General features: G+C 37.7%; 1 protein-coding gene across 2 annotated transcripts in view; it reads right to left on the bottom strand.

The window, feature by feature from the left end:
* The window catches only part of LOC113091942 (semaphorin-5B-like), a 64,171-nt gene that overhangs the window by 13,440 nt on the left and 31,563 nt on the right, over window positions 1-19,168 (bottom strand). For both annotated transcript variants that reach the window (XM_026257622.1, XM_026257621.1), the window contains exons 8-12: window positions 12,090-12,225; window positions 11,596-11,803; window positions 11,190-11,397; window positions 724-841; window positions 286-467 (exon numbers count right to left, since the gene is read on the bottom strand). In XM_026257622.1, coding sequence (XP_026113407.1) covers window positions 286-467; window positions 724-841; window positions 11,190-11,397; window positions 11,596-11,803; window positions 12,090-12,225 — 852 coding nt within the window. The remainder of the gene's footprint in view (window positions 1-285; window positions 468-723; window positions 842-11,189; window positions 11,398-11,595; window positions 11,804-12,089; window positions 12,226-19,168) is intronic.

Below are 19,168 nucleotides of genomic sequence, written 5' to 3'. Positions count from 1 at the left end.
AATACTTTTTTCTCTTTTTTTTTCTCGGCAGCACTGCTGCATTTGATAAGGCTAATATGACGTGATGGAAGAGAAAAAGGACAGGTTCGGTAAGGAATTTTGATTGGGAAACATTATCAATTTGCTAAAGTGCTCGCTTCCTGCAGCACATCTCGTGTGATGAGAGAACTGCCTCTTCTGGTAAAAACACAATTCAGTTTCAGCACCTTAGATGCAGGATGGCAGCAAATGTGGGGCGGAAAAAACAGATCGTAGAAACACTGTAACTGAATTTGAATCACTTGCCTTGAACAGTTGGACACCTCAATGGTGGGACCCTCGCAGTTTTTACCTCCACAGCGAGCGGGCGGACTGTCGCAAGCCCGTGATCGGCAAAGACACGTGCTGGTGCCTTCGCCGTCATCGTGGCTACAGGGTTGCCATGGAGCCCAGGGCCCGTATGCGCCATCTGTGGTTTGGTTCCTCAGCTGGAATAAATGAGAAAAAACGTGTGAATTTGAAGGTTGGGTGCATGCAGAATCTCAGTCCTAGAAATAATGACCACAAAGCAGCTGCCTCAAGTGATGTTATCAATCATGCGGCATAGCACCTTTCACGCAACACAGATTTCAAAGCTGCAGTGGGAGACTGTCTGAGCGCTATGGAGACGGCGGACATGTGTCGAAACATCAGTCATGCATGAGGCAGTGAGTGAGGTGGTCTCTCTAAACGGCTGGTCCTTACCGGACAGGCAGTGATGTTCTGGAACCACTGGCTCATGTTAGAGCTGTCCTCTATGGTGGTGCAACGGCGCTGCTTTCGGTCCCAGCCACAGTAAGGGTCTCTAGCATCCAAGCACATCCTAAAATAGAAATACAATAAAAAAAATAGTCAGGAAAAAGAGAAAGGGAGAGAGAGAGAGAAAAGAAATATACATGGGCTTAGTGCATGAATAATATTGGTACACTGTAGTCAATATTAATTTCATATTAATCTCATTTATTTATAAGTGCATGTCTTATTATGTGATTAAATCCAAAGACATACAATTATTTTTGCAATCTTTAATCATACTGTAAAAATATTTTAAAATGTTTATTCTAAAAGCATGTATTTAATCAAAAGTGACAGTAGAGACATTTATAATGTTAAAAAGATTTCCATTTGTTTTTAAATTTCTATTTATCATAGAATCATGATGAAAATGCATCAGATTTCACAAAAATTATTAAGCAGCACAACTGTTTTCAAACTTGGTAATAATAAGAAATATTTCTTGAACACCAAATCAGTATATATATATATATATATATATATATATATATATAAACTTTTCTTCTGACATCACTCAATCCATGAAGGCTACTAGATAATGTCAAATAGCTATGCATTGTTTTGGCAAAACTTATTTTGGGAAACACCCACTTTTCACGATCCAGTAAATTCTCTGAAAATACCTGGTTAAACTCAAGTTGAACATCTTTCTGCATTCTTAAATAGGTAGTGAAAGAAAAACGGGTTGCAAACAGCCATTCACATTGACTTTTAAACTGAAGAGACATCCAACATCTGCTTCCCTTGCCCAACATCGTAGATTAAAAAGCTTGCACATTAACTGACAGCAGCCCTAGGCTCTACAGTTCCCTGATACAAATCTAAACCACGCCTGGGAGAATTTCCTATCCTTTTTACAGAACTCTTGCTAAGCAACACCTCGAAATTGATTCAATATTTGTTAGCTGCTAAAAAAAGAGAGGCCTAATAAGGTGTAATTAAATCTAAACCCACTAATGAAGTCAAGCCATGAGAGCCATTTCAAGGGCCCAGGAATTTGGGGCGGTGTGTTAGTAAAGCACCAGCAGCCTCACAACCTTCCCTTTAGCTTGAAAGGCTTGCTTTTGGCACAAGTGTATCAGTTTGTTTGCGCTGGCCCTCTGGCATTCCAGCCTCAAGGTTGAGGAAACACACAGAGTGTTGATACAGTGCAGAGTGCCAAGACTGCATCCTGCCGAGAAGCGAGCTAAACCACTCCAATGCTTCAACTCTGTCAGGAACATCAAGGCAAAAGGAGCACATCATCCTTCAAAAATTGAATTTACATAGATTCTGGACGACCCTCTTGTTAAATGCCAAAAAAGTGAATGTTCTGTCATCATGTGTGCAGTGTTGTTTAAGTTCTATATGATTTCTCTTTTTCAGTGGAACTAGGCTTGTCATAACACCAAACAATCCATTTAAGCAGATACCAGTGAGATTTCATTACCAGTGACTTTTAATACCAATTTCACGAACACACACACACATACGTTTGTTTCCGCGAAAAGTGGGGACATCCTATAGGTATAATGTTTTATATATTGTACAAACTGTATATTCTATGGCCCGACACCAACCCTACACCTAACCCTAACATTTTTACTTTCTCAATAAAACTAATTCTGTATGATTTATAAGCGTTTTGAAAAATGGGGACATGGGTTATGTCCTCATAAGTCACCCTCTCCTTGTAATACCTGTGTCACACACACACACACACACACACACACACACACACACACACACACACACACACACACACACACACACACACACACACACACACACACACACACACAACTAATAAAAAATATAATGCTTTATTTCAAAAGGTGAAATGTTATTATTAACAAATAGAGCATGGCTGTCGTTAGGCCTAAAATGACTATTCAGTCTCCCCTCACCCCCACCCCCATAAAATGTTGTGATTAGCTCCATAAACTGCACACAAATTCGTTATCACCTCAGTTCCCTTTAAATTTCATGTGAAAACGGACTTCGATCGGCTCCTCCCAGTCTTTCAACGTGTTCTTCAATCTGCAGAACGCGGCGGCACAGAGCGAGAAACAGAGGACAAGGTGTGTGTTTATCATTAGATTGTTATAATATCTGCATATGTGTAGTTTTGTTCTTTATATTTATTTCATAAATACAGTTTACAAAATATCATAGGGGAGCAATCGGTTCCTCATCTACTGTAGCCTAAGTTTGCACTGCGTTCACCCCTCATCACACCACAGCTGTTTAATCCAGCCAAAATGAAGCACATAGGAATGCATACTTTATAAAACGAGCATGTTGCTTTTTTATTTGAAAATGTAACTCTCAATGTAATACATATTCTAGTGCATGTGGCAAAGAGGTCTGCATACTTGAGCTAAGGAAAGAGGGTTGTACTAGAAATGTTATATACTATACAAGTATTTTATATATTACACCAGTACTTAATTTTTCCTGTCATAACAGCACTTAAGGTTGAATTAGCACATTCATGTTTGTTGAGTTCCAGGTTGTTTACCAAAGTAAACAAGCATTTTCAATTAATTATCTAAAGGAGCTGAAGGGCAGGCTCATGTGGGGGATGTGGGACTGACAGTAGAGCGGAACAAGCAGTGAGCATCAAAACATTTAGAAATGCTCAACTTTATGCAAAACTGCTTAAGTCATCCGGATTCAGTCCAAAGACTTTTCAGAAATGGGTGCATGCAGTGTGAATTCTGCATCCTGTCAATATGAGTATATACAAATATGCACCAATTGCATCAGACTTGAGGTGCGTGAAACAGGCCTGATTATCATCTTCTCGTTAGTCTCTGAATATAACAGGAGCTATAATGAAACAGGAATAAACAACAGTAAATTAGCTGAAGCACCCATAGCGTTATTCAGTTAGTGCACAATTGAAGACATAAATGACCCGAGCCAATTAAAAGAATGTGAGGATGGAGAGTAAAACCTCATGCACATCTAAGGCTCAATTACCCCGCATTACAGAGGGCAGAAACACAAGCCCTCAGGGCGCTGACCTGTGAGAAATACCCATTTAAACAAAAACTTTCGCAGTGATTTCATTAATTACATTGGAAAGATCCACTCCCGCGGACCAAAGTGAAAGCCAGCCGTCCATGTAATCTCTTAAGACTATGAAAATGTGCCGGCATGGAAGGAATGCTGATTTGACATTCCGGTTGCCGGTTTTACTGATGAGCTCAGGAGACATGTACACGGCCCTGGGGCACTGCCAGGACTCGGCTGCTCTCAGGACTGTGCCAGCTGACCTAGTGAAGAAAAAACCTCAATTAATGGCTTCCTAAAGGTGGAAGGTTTCTCCCTAAAGGTTTCTCCCGAGTTCTGCAACTTATACTCGATAAGGAGAGATTTTCACAGAATGACCACCGTCTCCGAAGGAAAAGAACAAGCACAGCAGAAAAACTGCCGTCTAGCCTTGCAACCTGTCACACAGCTCACCTTTTTTTAAAAATAGACTGCTAGAAAAAAATAAGTTAGTGCACTTGAGGGCCAGTTCAAAGAATTGCACCTTAATCCAAGGTTCCTGTGCATGGAAGAAGTGCTAAAACAAAAGCAACACGAACTGCCATGAATCACACTGCTGTATAATTTAACATGGTTTCCTTACAGCGCACCGCTTCAGGAGCAAAGCCAGAAGACATTGCTTGTAAAATTTTAAATAGCGCAAAAAATAAAGTAACGCATAAAACAATGTGGCAAGACAATGGACAGAAGACGATCAATCTTTCTTTCTCCTTGTTGGTTTAATAGACGTTTTAAAGTCATTGGGAGGGCTGTAAAAAATACTGTCTATTTTATAGGCCTTTAAAAAAGATGAACAAAGGCAAATAGTTATTGCCATCCTTTTAATAGCAATTCATGACCTTTTCGTTGTAAACAAGGGCCGAGGTTTTATTTTTTGTGGATGCACTGTGCTCAGAATCAATAAAACCAGCTTCAGGTTTACTAGTTTTGTAACACACACAATTTTTTTTTTTTGTATATGAAAAACTATGTTTATCAAATAAATTCTGCATGATGTTAGATACAGTACTATTAATGCATTCCAGTGAAACGGTATATAAAAAAAAAATTACAAATAAATTCCATATGACCCCACGTTTTTTTTTAGAAAGCTGCCAGAACCAAACAGGTCCTATAAATTTCAGCTTGAGAGATTTCCACACACAGCAATCACTGACAGCTTAGTGCAGACAGAGATAAGATGGTCAGATGCTTTAATGGCTTCATCTTAGGAGAAGAAAAGATGCTATTTGTCAGAAGTTCAGGACAGCAGGGTTTGAGACATATTGCCTGTCTTAATCAAGAATGGGAGAAAGCGCATGAGAAAAATGGCTTCAATTTTGGGACTCTGCCAGTGGAGAGTCAGTTAAAAGCCAGTGGTAATAAATGCTCTCACCTTCTGATTACTTTCTTTCCCTGCTTTTCCTCTCTCTGCAGCTCCTCTAGTTGCTCAAGTGCTGGGCAGCGTGCTCAAACAAGCTGCGAGCTCTCAAACCTGGTGTTTTTTAGCACCCTGTTGACAAGCTGGCGGCAACAGGAGCTGTAAATTGTTTTGGGTCAGATGGGGCCTCTGAAATGAGAATTTCTTACAAGGCTTAGCCACAGGTAAAGCAGAAAATGCCTTCAGGAAATATATTTATCACCACATGAGCATGGAATTTGATGATGCTCCCATAGCAAGGCACAGTAAATTTGTGATCGGGAAAAATTTCTGATTGGGAAAAAAACATTTCGAAGTTGGAAACCGCATGAAAACTTCTTCAAAATTAAATGTAGTAAGTTACATCTATATATATTTCTCACTTTTACAGCCTGCTGCACTTTCTTAGTTCTGATTTTTAAAATGGTGAAATTATATAAAGGTTAATTAATGTAATGATAAAATATTTTGCTGTCATAAACACAAGCACATATGGAACATTTTTGGCATTGTGAGGGTTGCCATGGAAACAAAGAATTTGAGGATGTGCTCAGAGTAGAATCTCAGGTTTTCAGCTGGTAATTGCGCTAATTTTAACACATCATGAATGCAGCATTACCGCAGAGACAATTGTGCTGGTGCAACCTACGGTTAAGCATACAATAGGGATGGATCACATTTCTTCACAATTCTTCCCTCCCTGCGAAGATCAAACCAAACCAATAATTATCCTTAAATCCTGAGATCTAAGACTGTTATTAGATTAGTTTCACAATGCGTCTTTGACTTGTGCGTTATTAAATATTCCTGTTTATTAGCATGTGTTGTTATATTGGTTTATATACACTACCATTCAAAAGATCGGGGTCAGTAAGTTTTTAAAAATATTTCTGAAAATCTCATATTTACCAAGGTTGCATTCATTCCTGTGCATTCATTCATTAATATTGTGAAACATTATTGCAACTTAAAATAACTCTTTTCTATTTGTATATATTAAAAAAAAAATGTATTCCTAAATGCATTTTATGTGTCCTTGCTTAAAAAGGTTCATTAAACAAAAAACTTTTGATTGGTACTGTGAATGAAAACTATTAAATATTTTCAGATTAATAACATTTCACTTGTGTTCATTTACTGATATGCCTTCATTATGTTTAACAAGATTTTTACTGTTTTAGTTTTTACATTAAACAATTTAAATGTACTTAAACAGTCCTGATTATAAAAATGACCCTTTTTTAAAGTAGCTTCATAGCTTATGATACAAAAAATACTTTTAAAAAACCATTAAATACAGTAACAAGGCTTAAAAATAGTCCGAAATAAACATTAAGGTCCAGCTCTACACCCCACCATCCATAAAGCAAGAGAGGTCTAAAAACTGAAACATGTAGTGACTGCTACAGCCAAAATCCCACATAAAAGGATGTCATCATCCAAAATTACATCCTAAATAGTGTCCAAGCATCTCTGTAGACATGGGAACATGGGTTTGCCACATCAGAAGAAGCAGGAAAGGAAAGCTGTAAAAACATATTTGTGGTTTTCTAAGTAAAGCTTGTGGTTTAGGTTGTTTGCTGTATGCTCTGTTTGCTACAGATGTTTGTAACCTCAAACCCACATTCTTAACAGCGCTCCAAGACTTCATCATCTCATCATCTACACATCATCACAACTGTCAGCTAACTGCGCTGCTGTCTCTGATTAGGGTGTTGAATGTAAAATACTTCACCAATAACAGAACTAAGTCAGGGAAGACGCCATCAATTAATTTGATGAAAATTAAGCTGTAAGAAGCTGTCATGATCGCAGGTCATGTTGTATTTTCCAAAGTTCTTTGTTCCTTGAAAAACCTTTGGAAGACTGTGTGTTGTTGGCTGAATCAGGGACAAGTGAACCCAAAGACAGACTATTTATTCTTACTTCCAAAAGACCAATTAGTCAAGCAGTCGTTTTTTAGTCAAGTGCCGTTTTCACATCCTTACTTTAAGGTCCATTGCCACATATGTGTAAATGGTGAATATCAGGAGTACCTTTATCCCACCCACACCACCAATGCTCAGCGTTTAGTCGTCACTGGAAGTCTCGCTATGAACTCAGCCCATCAGCTTCCACATTGGTTTCGTCCTTGATTAGGAATTGCATTCTTTAAGATTATCGATCTGGCCCAGCCGGTTGGTCGCTTTAGATCCCATCAAACAATCAGCTGGCTGATCAGAGTAAATTAGTTTTCCAAATCATGGGCGAGAGTCTAAGGCCCACGAACATGAGCAGAAGAGAGAGTTTCGAGGAATCAAGCTTAATTATTGCACTGCTTTCAAGCCAGAGCCACCAACAGTGTTGATTAATTCATTAATAAACACTTCTCCAAAGGCAAGACCAGCAAGGCTTCGGGAGCATTCTCTTTGTTTCTTTTCATCTGTAAAGGAAAATAGCGGCACAAGGGCAGCAACTGTGAACATAAGCTGAATGATTTTAAAGTAATTATACACCGAGCCATTATATTTTGAAAGCCTGCTATTCTTGCTATTCTGTTTTGTTTGCATTGATTTGATTTGTTTCCTTGCAACAAGGGCAACCCAGAATTTGTCTCTCACATCACCGATGCAATCTTACATGCCTTATTTGCATTTGACCTACAGTAACTTTCTTTAGATTGCTTTGGTCCAAAAACAACTTGCTAAACATCATTGTGCCTGGTGCTACAATAAGGGGTGTCAATATAAAACCTTGAAAAAAGAAAAAAAAAAGTACCATAAAATCATCAGATTTACATTTGGAGTATAAGGCATTGTTAGACAAATTGTTGCCACTACTTGACAGATATCAGAGAATCATTGTGACATGTTTCTGTGACAGTTCTAGGCTCTGAAAAAGCTAAAAGAAAAATCTCTTTCTTCTGAGGAACACAAAATAAGAAATTACGAAGACTGGGTTGCTTATTACAAAAAAAGACATTTTGTGCTCCATGAAAGAAAGAAATAATGGCCAAAGGTTTATTTTTTCATGAACAACTATTGCATCAAATGTTGGTATGGTATATTTACTATAAACATTTATATATACATACATATATATATATATATATATATATATATATATATATATATATATATATATATATATATATATATATATTATATATATATATATATCAACATTGTGCTGTTACATGCTAATATATTTAATAAAATTTTAAATAAATATAAATAATTGCCTATTCTATGCTAAATGTGTTGGGTTGTTTTTGAAATACACTTTAAATATATCATTGATATACAATCGCTATATTGCCCAACAAAAATGTGCTCTGTATTAAAACATCACGGCATTGTAAACACAAGTATGACTTTGTAAATACACTTTAAGTCAATGTGTTTTGTGAAAAGCGTTATACAAATAAATATGGTTTGACATCCAACACTCCATAATATAATCAACAGTCTCTAGAAGCAGCTATCCACCTTATCCTCCATAACATGATTATTCGTTTCAGTCAAAGCTCAAAAAGAGGAAGCTGACTGGTACAGGAGGAAATGAATAAAAACCTCTTGACTCTTGAGCGCAGCTCATATGCAGTCATCTCACACCACTATGAAGTTTCATATAAGTGTACAGCATTAATGAAATGTCAAAGCTGCGATGCTGTATTGTGTTTGAAGGTGAATGTGCTCAGGATGTGGCAGAAATCAAAAGGAAATTAGGGATTAAGGATTAAGGACTCTCTTTTCTGGCCTGCCCTTGGAACCCGACGTGATTGTTCCTCCCTGCTGGGTTTCAAATAGAGCTAGCAAAGTTCGCTTCCGCTTCATCTCTCACATCTCACCTACACCTTGCTTAGTATTCAACACCCTCAGCCTTCACCACATAGCCTGTGTTTCTGTGCATGAGAGAGAGCGTGCACACATATTGAGAAGTGAAATCAAAGTGCTGACTAATCACCAGCTTGCAGTCAAATTTGCCCTCACAGAAAACCATTCACTCAAGAAGGCACCCTTCCTCTTTGCTTTGAACCTTCCTAGCTTCCTTTACCTCTCCTTTATTCATCCAAACCCACACTCGATCTTTCACCTTCATGCACGGCATGCAAAGAGAGAGCGGACAGAGCGCTCTATGTGCTCCTCTGGCAAATTGAGCCTGACTGTTGTCCCCACCCTGCATTTGGAGTGGGAAGTTGATGGAAAGCCTTGATAGAATACACACGGGCTGTCAAACGGCGCTCCTCTTACTGCTTCAGTCACCCGTGAGGGGGAATTTCTTTTCCAATGACAGATCAAGGGTATAATTCCACAGAGGTGGGTAACAAGAGCTTTTACCTGTGTGAAAGGAGCCATTCATGTAAATCAACCTGGGTCTGCTGTCACCCAACACCTTCAGTCTAATGAGAAAGCATTTATTGTCCCTGAAATCTAAAAGGCCCAAAATGCATGCATCAAGTTGTTTAAATACTAAGAAATACAACCATAATGGTTGACTAGAAGCTGGCTGGTTTATCCTGGTATATAGACACACATTTTAATATTCATATTATTAAGAATATCAAAATAAGTAAATATTTATTGATATTAATAATTATTTAATTTAATCATTTAAATTTAAATCAAATTAAAACAAAAAAAGTATGTTCTTTGCTAAATACTTGCATACTTCATACTTGAATGAATGTTCAAATACATTTGTTTAAATGCATTTAGACCTATGTATTTGGGCAATGTGTTTCACCATGAGCATAGTGTCTTCAAGATCAATCTGCAATCTGTTCCATTCTGTCGCTGTTTAGCTGTTTTTGAACCTAAAAGCGCACTTTATGTCAGCGTCACCCTAAGAATTTATTTAATCAGGTCATCAATGAGTCTAAAACCAGAATAAATATTCAAATCATCGTTAAGGCTAAATAATCGGACAAATCAGCAACCAGTCCATTTTGAAAATAGGTAGTTTCACACTTCCTGCATATGTAATATATATTGCCTGATTATTTTAGATGAATGAATGATGTCATAAATGAAGTCTTTGATTGTAAAAGGGGTCACTAACTGAGAAATCAAAATTACCTTGATCTTTTGGAATCTAAAAGGTCATTGTACTATAAAAACAAATTACTTTCTGGTAAGTTTTTCTGGTAAGCAGCTCATATTGAAGCTAGTCTGCAAAAACAACAGGTTGTGAAATGTTCCACTTTATGATGTAATAGTGTGGCTAAACGCCACCTCCGCAGAAAAAGATTCCACAGCACTGCCTGCTAAGCCCCGCCCACTGATTCACGCATGTGGTGTAAATAACGAGAAAGGCAATGTGGGTCTACGCAGAAATCAAATGATAAAGATGGCTCTGAAGACAACGAGACTCTGTGCAGTACAATTGTCTTTGCATTGCCTTCCTTCTGATCCTAACATTAGGAAAGAGTGGATGAACTTTATTTTTAATTAAGTTCCAGACCGCATCAGTTAAGAACTTGGTCCTTTGTTTACTTTATTTGACCGTGGATACGTTCACAAACAAGGCGCAATTCAACATTGGATTTTCAGAAAGATTGAAACTTAAAGACAATGCTGTACCGAATACATTGGCTCTGTTATTACAGATTGTTTGATATGTACGTAGTATTTATGCATTTTAAACCTAACTCAGAGCAGTGTCCATCTGTGAAGGCCGTAGGCTGTCAAACATACACAAGTGTTAGCCAATCATAGCAGTGGCGTTTACTTCCGAATCTACAATCCACCATGCCAGTTCAAACAGAGCGTTTTGATGAGGGGTTTAAAATGATGACAGAAAATAGCCTACTACTTCTAAATTATGTTTTTTTTTCATGTAAAAATCTTGATAACATAATAAGGGGAACTTATAGAACAGTACAAAATAATAAAAAAGGCAGTTCATGACCCCATTAAAGCTGTTTGCTGCACAAAACAATCAGAAGAGACACGACACTCACAATTCTGTTTTGTAGCTGGAACACCTCGCCAGAGGGATCTTCAGCACTTTGTCATTCAGGCCCACAAAAAGAGTCCTGTCGCCATGGAGAATCTGAAGGCTCAGGATTGGCTCCCGCAGACCAGGAGGGAAGAGCTGCATCTCCTCCAAGTAGCAACCTTGCAGGCTCTTATTAGTGGTTGCCAGGGCCTTAAGAATAGTTCCATACTCTGATAAGTCAGAACAGAAGGCAAAGCATAATTACACAAGACTGCATAACTAATGCTAACCAATACTATTTTTATAAGTATTACTTTTATAAGTTATAAGTATTTGTAGGTTAAATATTTGCAGACATGATTTAAAAGGATTTTGTGCACAAGAAAAGTACAGAACTGAAGTGATTAATTTTGACTTCGACTAGTTACCTGTGCCTATGTACATGACATGGTGCAAAGTATCCTGCCCCTGTACAATGTCAACAACCAATTTAGAGAACCGCACGTCATCCTGCCAAACCAGCGGGTCCACAGAAACGGGCTGAACCACGTCATTCATGAGGTAGAGCCTCTGGGCGTCCTGCAGACTGCGTTCAGTCAGTCCTTCATTAGGCCCTTCTTCCTCTATGGTCCCACACTGGGAAGTGTCATTAGGGTTAGACTCATTAGTTAGTGTAGAGGTCAAGCAGGGCAGTGGCAATATAAACTCACCAAAAAAAAACTTTCAAACTTCTCACCATGTCATTTTATAGGAAAGTAGACAAAAACTGTGAATTACGATGCATGCAGGTACACCCAGCTGGTATTGAGCAATTACTCTCACAGTGCCAGGTTGATAGAATTTATCTGTTGGCTGTTTGTTTCAGACACACACACACACACAAAGAACAAAATGTAAAAGACATTCAGGGGGAATGATGCACCTGGAAATTAGGGATTGGGTTCGGGGTGGGCAGCCACGTGGAGCGAGGGTTCTCCTGGGAGCGAAAGGGCCCGTTGAAAGCCTGCGTGACTGCGCTGAGGTTGTATGCGCAAACTGCAGAGGCAGCAATGCTGTTCCTGGATCACAAAAAAAGAAAGATGATTACAATTTAGTACTTTGAAAACATGCAATGAGTTATTATATATAATATAAATAGATATATAAATACTGGTGATCTAGTTTCAGGTAAATACTGTATATGTGTGCTCTTGTTTTTGTGACATATCAGGACACAACTTTGTATAATGACATGGGTATGACACAGGTATTACAAGGAGAGGGTGACTTATGAGGACATAACCCATGTTCCTATTTTTCAAAGTGCTTATAAATCATAGAGAATGTTTTTTTTTTTTTTGAGAAAGTAAAAGTGCATAAAGTTTCCTTTGAGGGTTAGGGTTAGGTGTAGGGTTGGTGAAGGGCGATAGAATATACAGTTTATACAGCATAAAAACTATTACACCTATGGGATGTCCCCACTTTTCACAAAAACAAAACGTGTGTGTGTGTGTGTGTGGTGTTTGTATTTGTGCACAATTATACAAATCCATAATCTTGAGACAAACATAAAAGTTCATAATCGGTTCAGCCAGGCTGATCTTGTCAGCTTCTTCTGGCATGAAACATTCTCAAATGCATTGGGACGTAATTAACTCCATTGATTTGAGTGACAGGTGGCCCAGAGACCCAAGTAAGCTGTCAGGAGCAGAGATGAGCTCAACAGTGAATGGATTGGGTGGTTATTCTTGTTACCAGACTCACACTGAATTTTGTACAGATGACAGTGCAATTTCAGAAGCCGTTGAGGTGACAAAGAAAGAAGAGTGTTTTTTTCCTGTTACCCTGAGAAATGTCCCCTGATCTTTCAGTATGCCCAGAGTTTAGAGAGATGCCAGAAGCCCTTAGGGACTGAAGCTATTATAGTCACAGCAGTTAACTATGAAGGTTACAGTGGATTATATAGATATTTAGATGTCACATGTTAAAAAAAATAAATAGCATGGGATCATTAGAGGTCAACCAGGAGGATCACAGATTCATTGTTGTGTGCTGTTGAGACCGCACATAAATGAACAGCAATAATTGTGGTGGTAACACCGAAGCCACAGACAGATGGGCCCACGAGCAGAGCTCCAGGAGGGGGACTCGGCCTGCCAGACGCTGGTGTCTGGCTCGGGCTCTTGTTATGTGGCCTGTTGAGGCATGGACTTGAAGATTCAAGCCTGGTTCTGCTGCTCGACCCTGGGGACTACATATGAGGGGTTTGACATGGAAAGTTAGCATGGTCAAATGAGAGGTTCTTGGCAGTGTAGCTCAAAAAGCTGATGCGCAGATGAAACATGAGCTATAAACCGGTCAACCCTAGGATGCGAGGACAGAGCAGGCTCTGACAGGACAGCCAATTATCTCAAGCTATTTCTCCTTTCATTCTAGTATTCAAAAGCAAGACTCTGAAACTTTGTTATGAGAAACTACAAGAGTTTGATTTTTGAGATTTTACCTCTAAAATGAATAATTATTATAATAATTCCTTACATTTATATAGCACTTTTCTAAGCACTCAAAGCGCTTTACATGGTCAGGGGGTATCTCCTAATCCACCACCAGACTGAGATGAAGAAAAGCATTAGTGAGCTGCTTCTCTGCTGACTGCCTATATAGGCAGCATCTTCTACATTCTACAACCAGAATAACTCAAACTGGCTAGTTGTCTTCCACATCATGTAGTGCAATCTTCCAATGATCCAGTTGTTTCTTATTCAGTCACTGTAAGTCTAGTTCACACCAAGGATGATAACTGTAAGAATAACAACGTTTTAATAATCACTCTAATTCCTTTAGAATAGAGATAACTACACCTGTCATTTCAATTCAAATTACAATTCAGCTTCTTTTGGGATGTGACCAATTCAATTCAAATTCATAGTAAAATCTTTAATTGAAAGTGAACCAAATCTGCTTCAGTTCAGAATTTTGTAAAACACTTGTGACTTTGGTAAGGTTGACATTAGTCATAGTACAAATATTTTTCTCCAAAACACGTTGGCCACAATTATAAGCACCCCTAGAAATTCTTATGAATAAAATAGCTATGAAGCATATTCCCAATCATAATCACTTTTTTTTAAGCATGCCAAGGTGACTATGACCATAAAATTGTCCAGCCATGACTCCCTGGAATTTACATTTTTGCAGGAATATAAAAAGGAGGTAACACAAAGGCCAAATTTCCTTAATCATCTATAGTAATAAGTAAAACCAAAGAATATACTTCTATATAGATGTGCAGCAGAAGATTGTTGAGCTCCACAAAATGTGGTTGTATTTGCTAAATCATTGAAAATTCCCATTTCCACCATTTGTGATTTATTTTGAAGGAAAGGATATACAATGCAGATTTAACCTTCTTTGCTCATGTGTACCAAGGAGGCTAATCATTCTGACCTCAACTGTATGATGCCAATTTGCAAACATAGCCTAGTGTAGTAGCATTATATGCTTGGCTGAGACTTCATTGAAAGAACAACCCAACCTGTGCATTGTACTGTGATGTATACGAAAGTGTATTACTGCAGGAAACATAAGATCTATTTCCCAAGAATGTTCATGGTTAAGTAAGACATGTCTTCGACTGTCTCAAAGTGGCCATTGTGAAATTCTGTTCGTCCACATGAACATCTTGTGTCTAGGGACATTGTGTGCTGGAGTTGATGTGCTAGATTTGAACCTTGCTTATATGACAAGTTTATCTGATTACATAATGAAGTTAGTTATGCTTATTCAGCTTGTATTTTCCAGACGGTCTATTGTTTCTCTTCTGCAAAAATACTGTATACCATATATGTGCCACCCAATGCAAAATAAAGTTGAGCTTAGAATGAACTGCACCACTCGTGTGTATCATTCTCAGAATTTATATTTGTGATCTTGAAGGCAAGAATATACAATTTATTCTTACAACTAGTCAGAATGTAACTAAAATGAGGAGCTAACAATTACCTTTTGTACAACAGCAAATGCAGTGTATGCATGTTTGAGCAAGGTTTATAATATACATGCATAAAAATGCATAAATGCATTGTCTGGTCAAATGATGCATGCCTCAGCTAAGTCATGGTGGCGTTTATTGCATTTGTGCTTGTGCAGATGTGACTTTCAGACAGATGATGATGCAGTTTTAAAGGCTGTTGAGGTGTGTAAAAGTAAAGTACAGAGTTTGGTCCTATAACCCTTTGGAAAGTCACCTACTCTAGCAAATCCCATGACACGCTCAGTATAACACGCAACATATGGGAATGAAGTCTTCTCACTGTGAGAGCAGATGACTTCGGAGCTTTCCAAGCGACACGTACAGTAGATCACATGCTTGTTTAGATGAAGTCATGTTGAGTTATGATGACAGAATAGACAATATGTCAAAAAGCACAGGGTCATTTGAGGTCATCTGAGAGGTCCATAAAGTTGATTTAGACATAAAGTAGGACAGCACTCAAGGGGGAAAAGGTGAGAAAAAAGAAAATACATTACTTCAGTGTTTCAACTTCAGTGAATACCTGCATCGCAGCAAAAAAGACAAAGAGCCAACTCAGCAACCTTCCACAGCCAGGACTGAGGCAAGATTATTAATAAATATTTTTACAGCATAACAATATCTGCCCTTGTGGAAAAACGTGCACTGAAGCATTTGTTCATAAAGATTAATAATAATCATATAGTTCATCTGCGTGTCTGTAATTTATAATTTTTTAACCATACATAGCAACTTTAATGCCAATAATGTAGTATTTATGAAAAACTTCTGGAAACTTCTTCAGAATATTCTATAGCACTTTTACATTTAAATGCAATACATATTTATATCAAATATAATTATTCATTATTTATATTATGTTACATATTTAAAATTAAGTATATTATAAAAAGATGGTAGCACTTTATTTTACAGTCCTGTTCCTCATGTACATACTATGTACTTATTATAGTAATTACAATAACTATGTAATAAATAGGTACTAACCCTGAACCTACCCCTAAACATAACCCTACCCCATTGTAGTTACCTTGTATTACCAGAAATTTCTTAGATAAATACACTGTAAGTACACTATAAGTACATGTTAGTACACGTACTGTAAAATAAAGTGCAACCAAAATTATATTTAATGTATGCTGTTTGGTGTACCGATTTTACAATGCTGTAGTAAAACACACAGATGAAAAACAACAGAAAGCAGAAAGCCTTAATATCATCACCTCCATACATCTACATGAAAGAAATATGGATGGAATAAACTTGAAGCGAAGATTCCTGCTATGGGGTACAACAAAACTCATTTCAAGGTGGATTTTGTCATGCTGCATCACAGCGAGCGAAGAGATGAACTTGGCTGTTATTCTGTATTTGTTGTAATTCAGGCATGAAAGTGTGCGCATTCGTGATAGAAGTATTCATTCACACCCACAGATCTGTTTTCCAGAGGGGTTGTCTGTCATCACATTAACTGCCAAAAGTGCTGTTCCACCCAGTTAACCTGCAGGTGATTGACAGAAATGAGGATGATAACTATTCCTTCAAAAAGATAATTAAAAAGGTAGAAAATAAAAAAGAAACTTTCCTTCTTAATCATACCAAAATGTAAGGACATGGGGAAGATGTCCAATTATATTGCAAAATATTCCTAGAAAGGGTCATCGAAAGCAAATAAATGAATACTACTTTTACTTAAAGGGATACTCCACCCCAAAATGAAAATTTTGTTATTAATCACTTACCCCCATGTCTTTCATACTCTTAAAGCTTCATAAAAGTTTGTCTTCGGAACACAATTTAAGATATTTTGGATGAAAACCAGGAGGATTGTGACTGTCCCAATGATTGTCAAGTAAAGTACACTGTCAGGGTCCAGAAAAGTATTAAAGACATCATCAGAATAGTCCATCTGCCACGTTATGAAGCGACGAGAATACTTTTTGTATGTGAAGTAAACAAAAATAACATGTCTTTCCACATTACTGTAATCAAAGCTTAAATACATGTAGAAAACATATCCTTGTGACGCAGCTGATGCAGAATAATGTATGCAGTTTGTGTCTATTGGATATTCTACAAAATGTCACTTTGGTGATGTGGAGAGACACAGAGGAGACAAATTGTTGAAAAAAGTAATTATTTCGTATACAAAAAGTATTCTCGTCGCTTCATAAGGTTACGGTTGAACCACTGATGGCAGATGGACAATTCTGACTATGTCTTACATACTCGTCTGGACCTTGACATTGACATTTACTGGGCAGTCAATGGGAGAGTCACAAGCCTCCCAGTTTTCATCCAAAATATCTTACATTGTGTTCCAAAGATGAACAAAGCTTTTATGGGTTTGGAACAACGTTGGGGTAAGTGATTAATGAAAAAAATAATAATTTTGGGTTGGAGTATCCCTTTAAATAGGATAAAAAAAGACTGCAGAGTGATAAGTGGAACATGAAACTAGCAAATTATTTGACCAAATGCAGTGACTGACCAATCTGAATCAAGAGAGCCATGTAGTAAGTTTTATAAAAGCACTAAAAGAAAGAAAAACAGTGATTTTGGCCATTGCAGAAAACCAATTTACAAAAATTACGGAAAAATCTTTACAAAGTGCAAGCACTCATGACTTATTGCTTTTATAAAATGCAGAAACAGCAATTGAATGAAACATTCTAATGTTCAAGTTAAATTTATGAAAAATAATAATCATAAAACAGCCAAGAAGCCCATGCCAAACACTGAAAAGAGTTAATAGAGTTAATTCCATTACTTAAGTTGCTTTTTACAATACATCTAATATAGCTGATACCGTCTGTAAACTCAGTATGGAGGACATATACTGCTTTGACACCTTCAGCTTAATAAAAGTATGCAGTCATGCTGCCAATACCTTGGGACAAACTACTAGCAACACTTTCAGGCATTTTTTGGCTGCTCTCTTGCGTTCTCTCTCACTCCGCTCCTCCTTTGCCCACCCTACCTGTTTTGCAGCCCCAAACCCCAGGGAGCATTGCTTAAGGTGTTCAATTTACCACACAGATGGGGACTCTGTTGTTCTGATTGCATTACCATATTCCGTTCCTACTGGGGCAGTGAGTGAAAGGGGACAGGAAAAAAAAAAAAGAAAAGAAACAGAGAGATAAAATGAGTGAGAACGAGAGAGACATAGGGGGAAATATAGGAAAGGAGAGCAAGAGAAGGAGAGTCTTGAGATTTATATACTGCCATACTACTTGCTATTTGAAATGATGTTGCATGATGTTTAGCATGCATACTGTCAAGTAGTGATAAAAAGTGATTGATAAAAAATGTTGGCTCACCACTAGCAGACATACAGCATATTTTCTGGAATATCTCTACAAAAATGTTGCTTTCCATTTATTTAATCGAATGTAATGAATAAGTTATTCATCCTATAGGACAGAATCTCCAAGAGGTGTTGGGTCGAAGTGATTTTGTTGCATACTGCATGCTGAATCAAATACATGAAGTTATATGCAGTAAACAGCAGGAAGTATATTTTCCAAGAGCAGGGCAAGATACTGTATGAATATAACGCGGAAGTAGCACTTGGTGATGATCTATTAAGAAAATGCTGTGACAGCTGCTGCTGGCGTCATTATTAGCCGTTAATTCCTAATGTTATTAAATTCATATTCTTAGCAAATGCTTTGTTAGCAAAATGACTTGCAATTAAAGGCAAAAATATACTTGTTAATCTAGTGCTAATTTGTAGTGCTAAGTTGTAACAGAGTTGGATGTGATCTAGCATATTCCTGTACTACTCTCTAAGGCCTTCTCACATTTCTTGAAAAGACAGAAACAGACTTAGGGCCAGTTTTAATAACTGCTTGCCAGCGCAAACCATCTTTTGGCATTAAAATAGTACTGTCAGGATTTACTAATACACAGTGACGAACTAGTGCTGATAAGACGAGGACAAAGTTATTTTTACACCTTACCTGCAATTGTTGCTACTAGGAGAAGGT

The sequence above is a fragment of the Carassius auratus genome, unplaced genomic scaffold, assembly GCF_003368295.1.
Source record: "Carassius auratus strain Wakin unplaced genomic scaffold, ASM336829v1 scaf_tig00214388, whole genome shotgun sequence".
NCBI lineage: Eukaryota > Metazoa > Chordata > Actinopteri > Cypriniformes > Cyprinidae > Carassius > Carassius auratus.
This window is presented reverse-complemented; position numbering and strand designations above follow the sequence as displayed.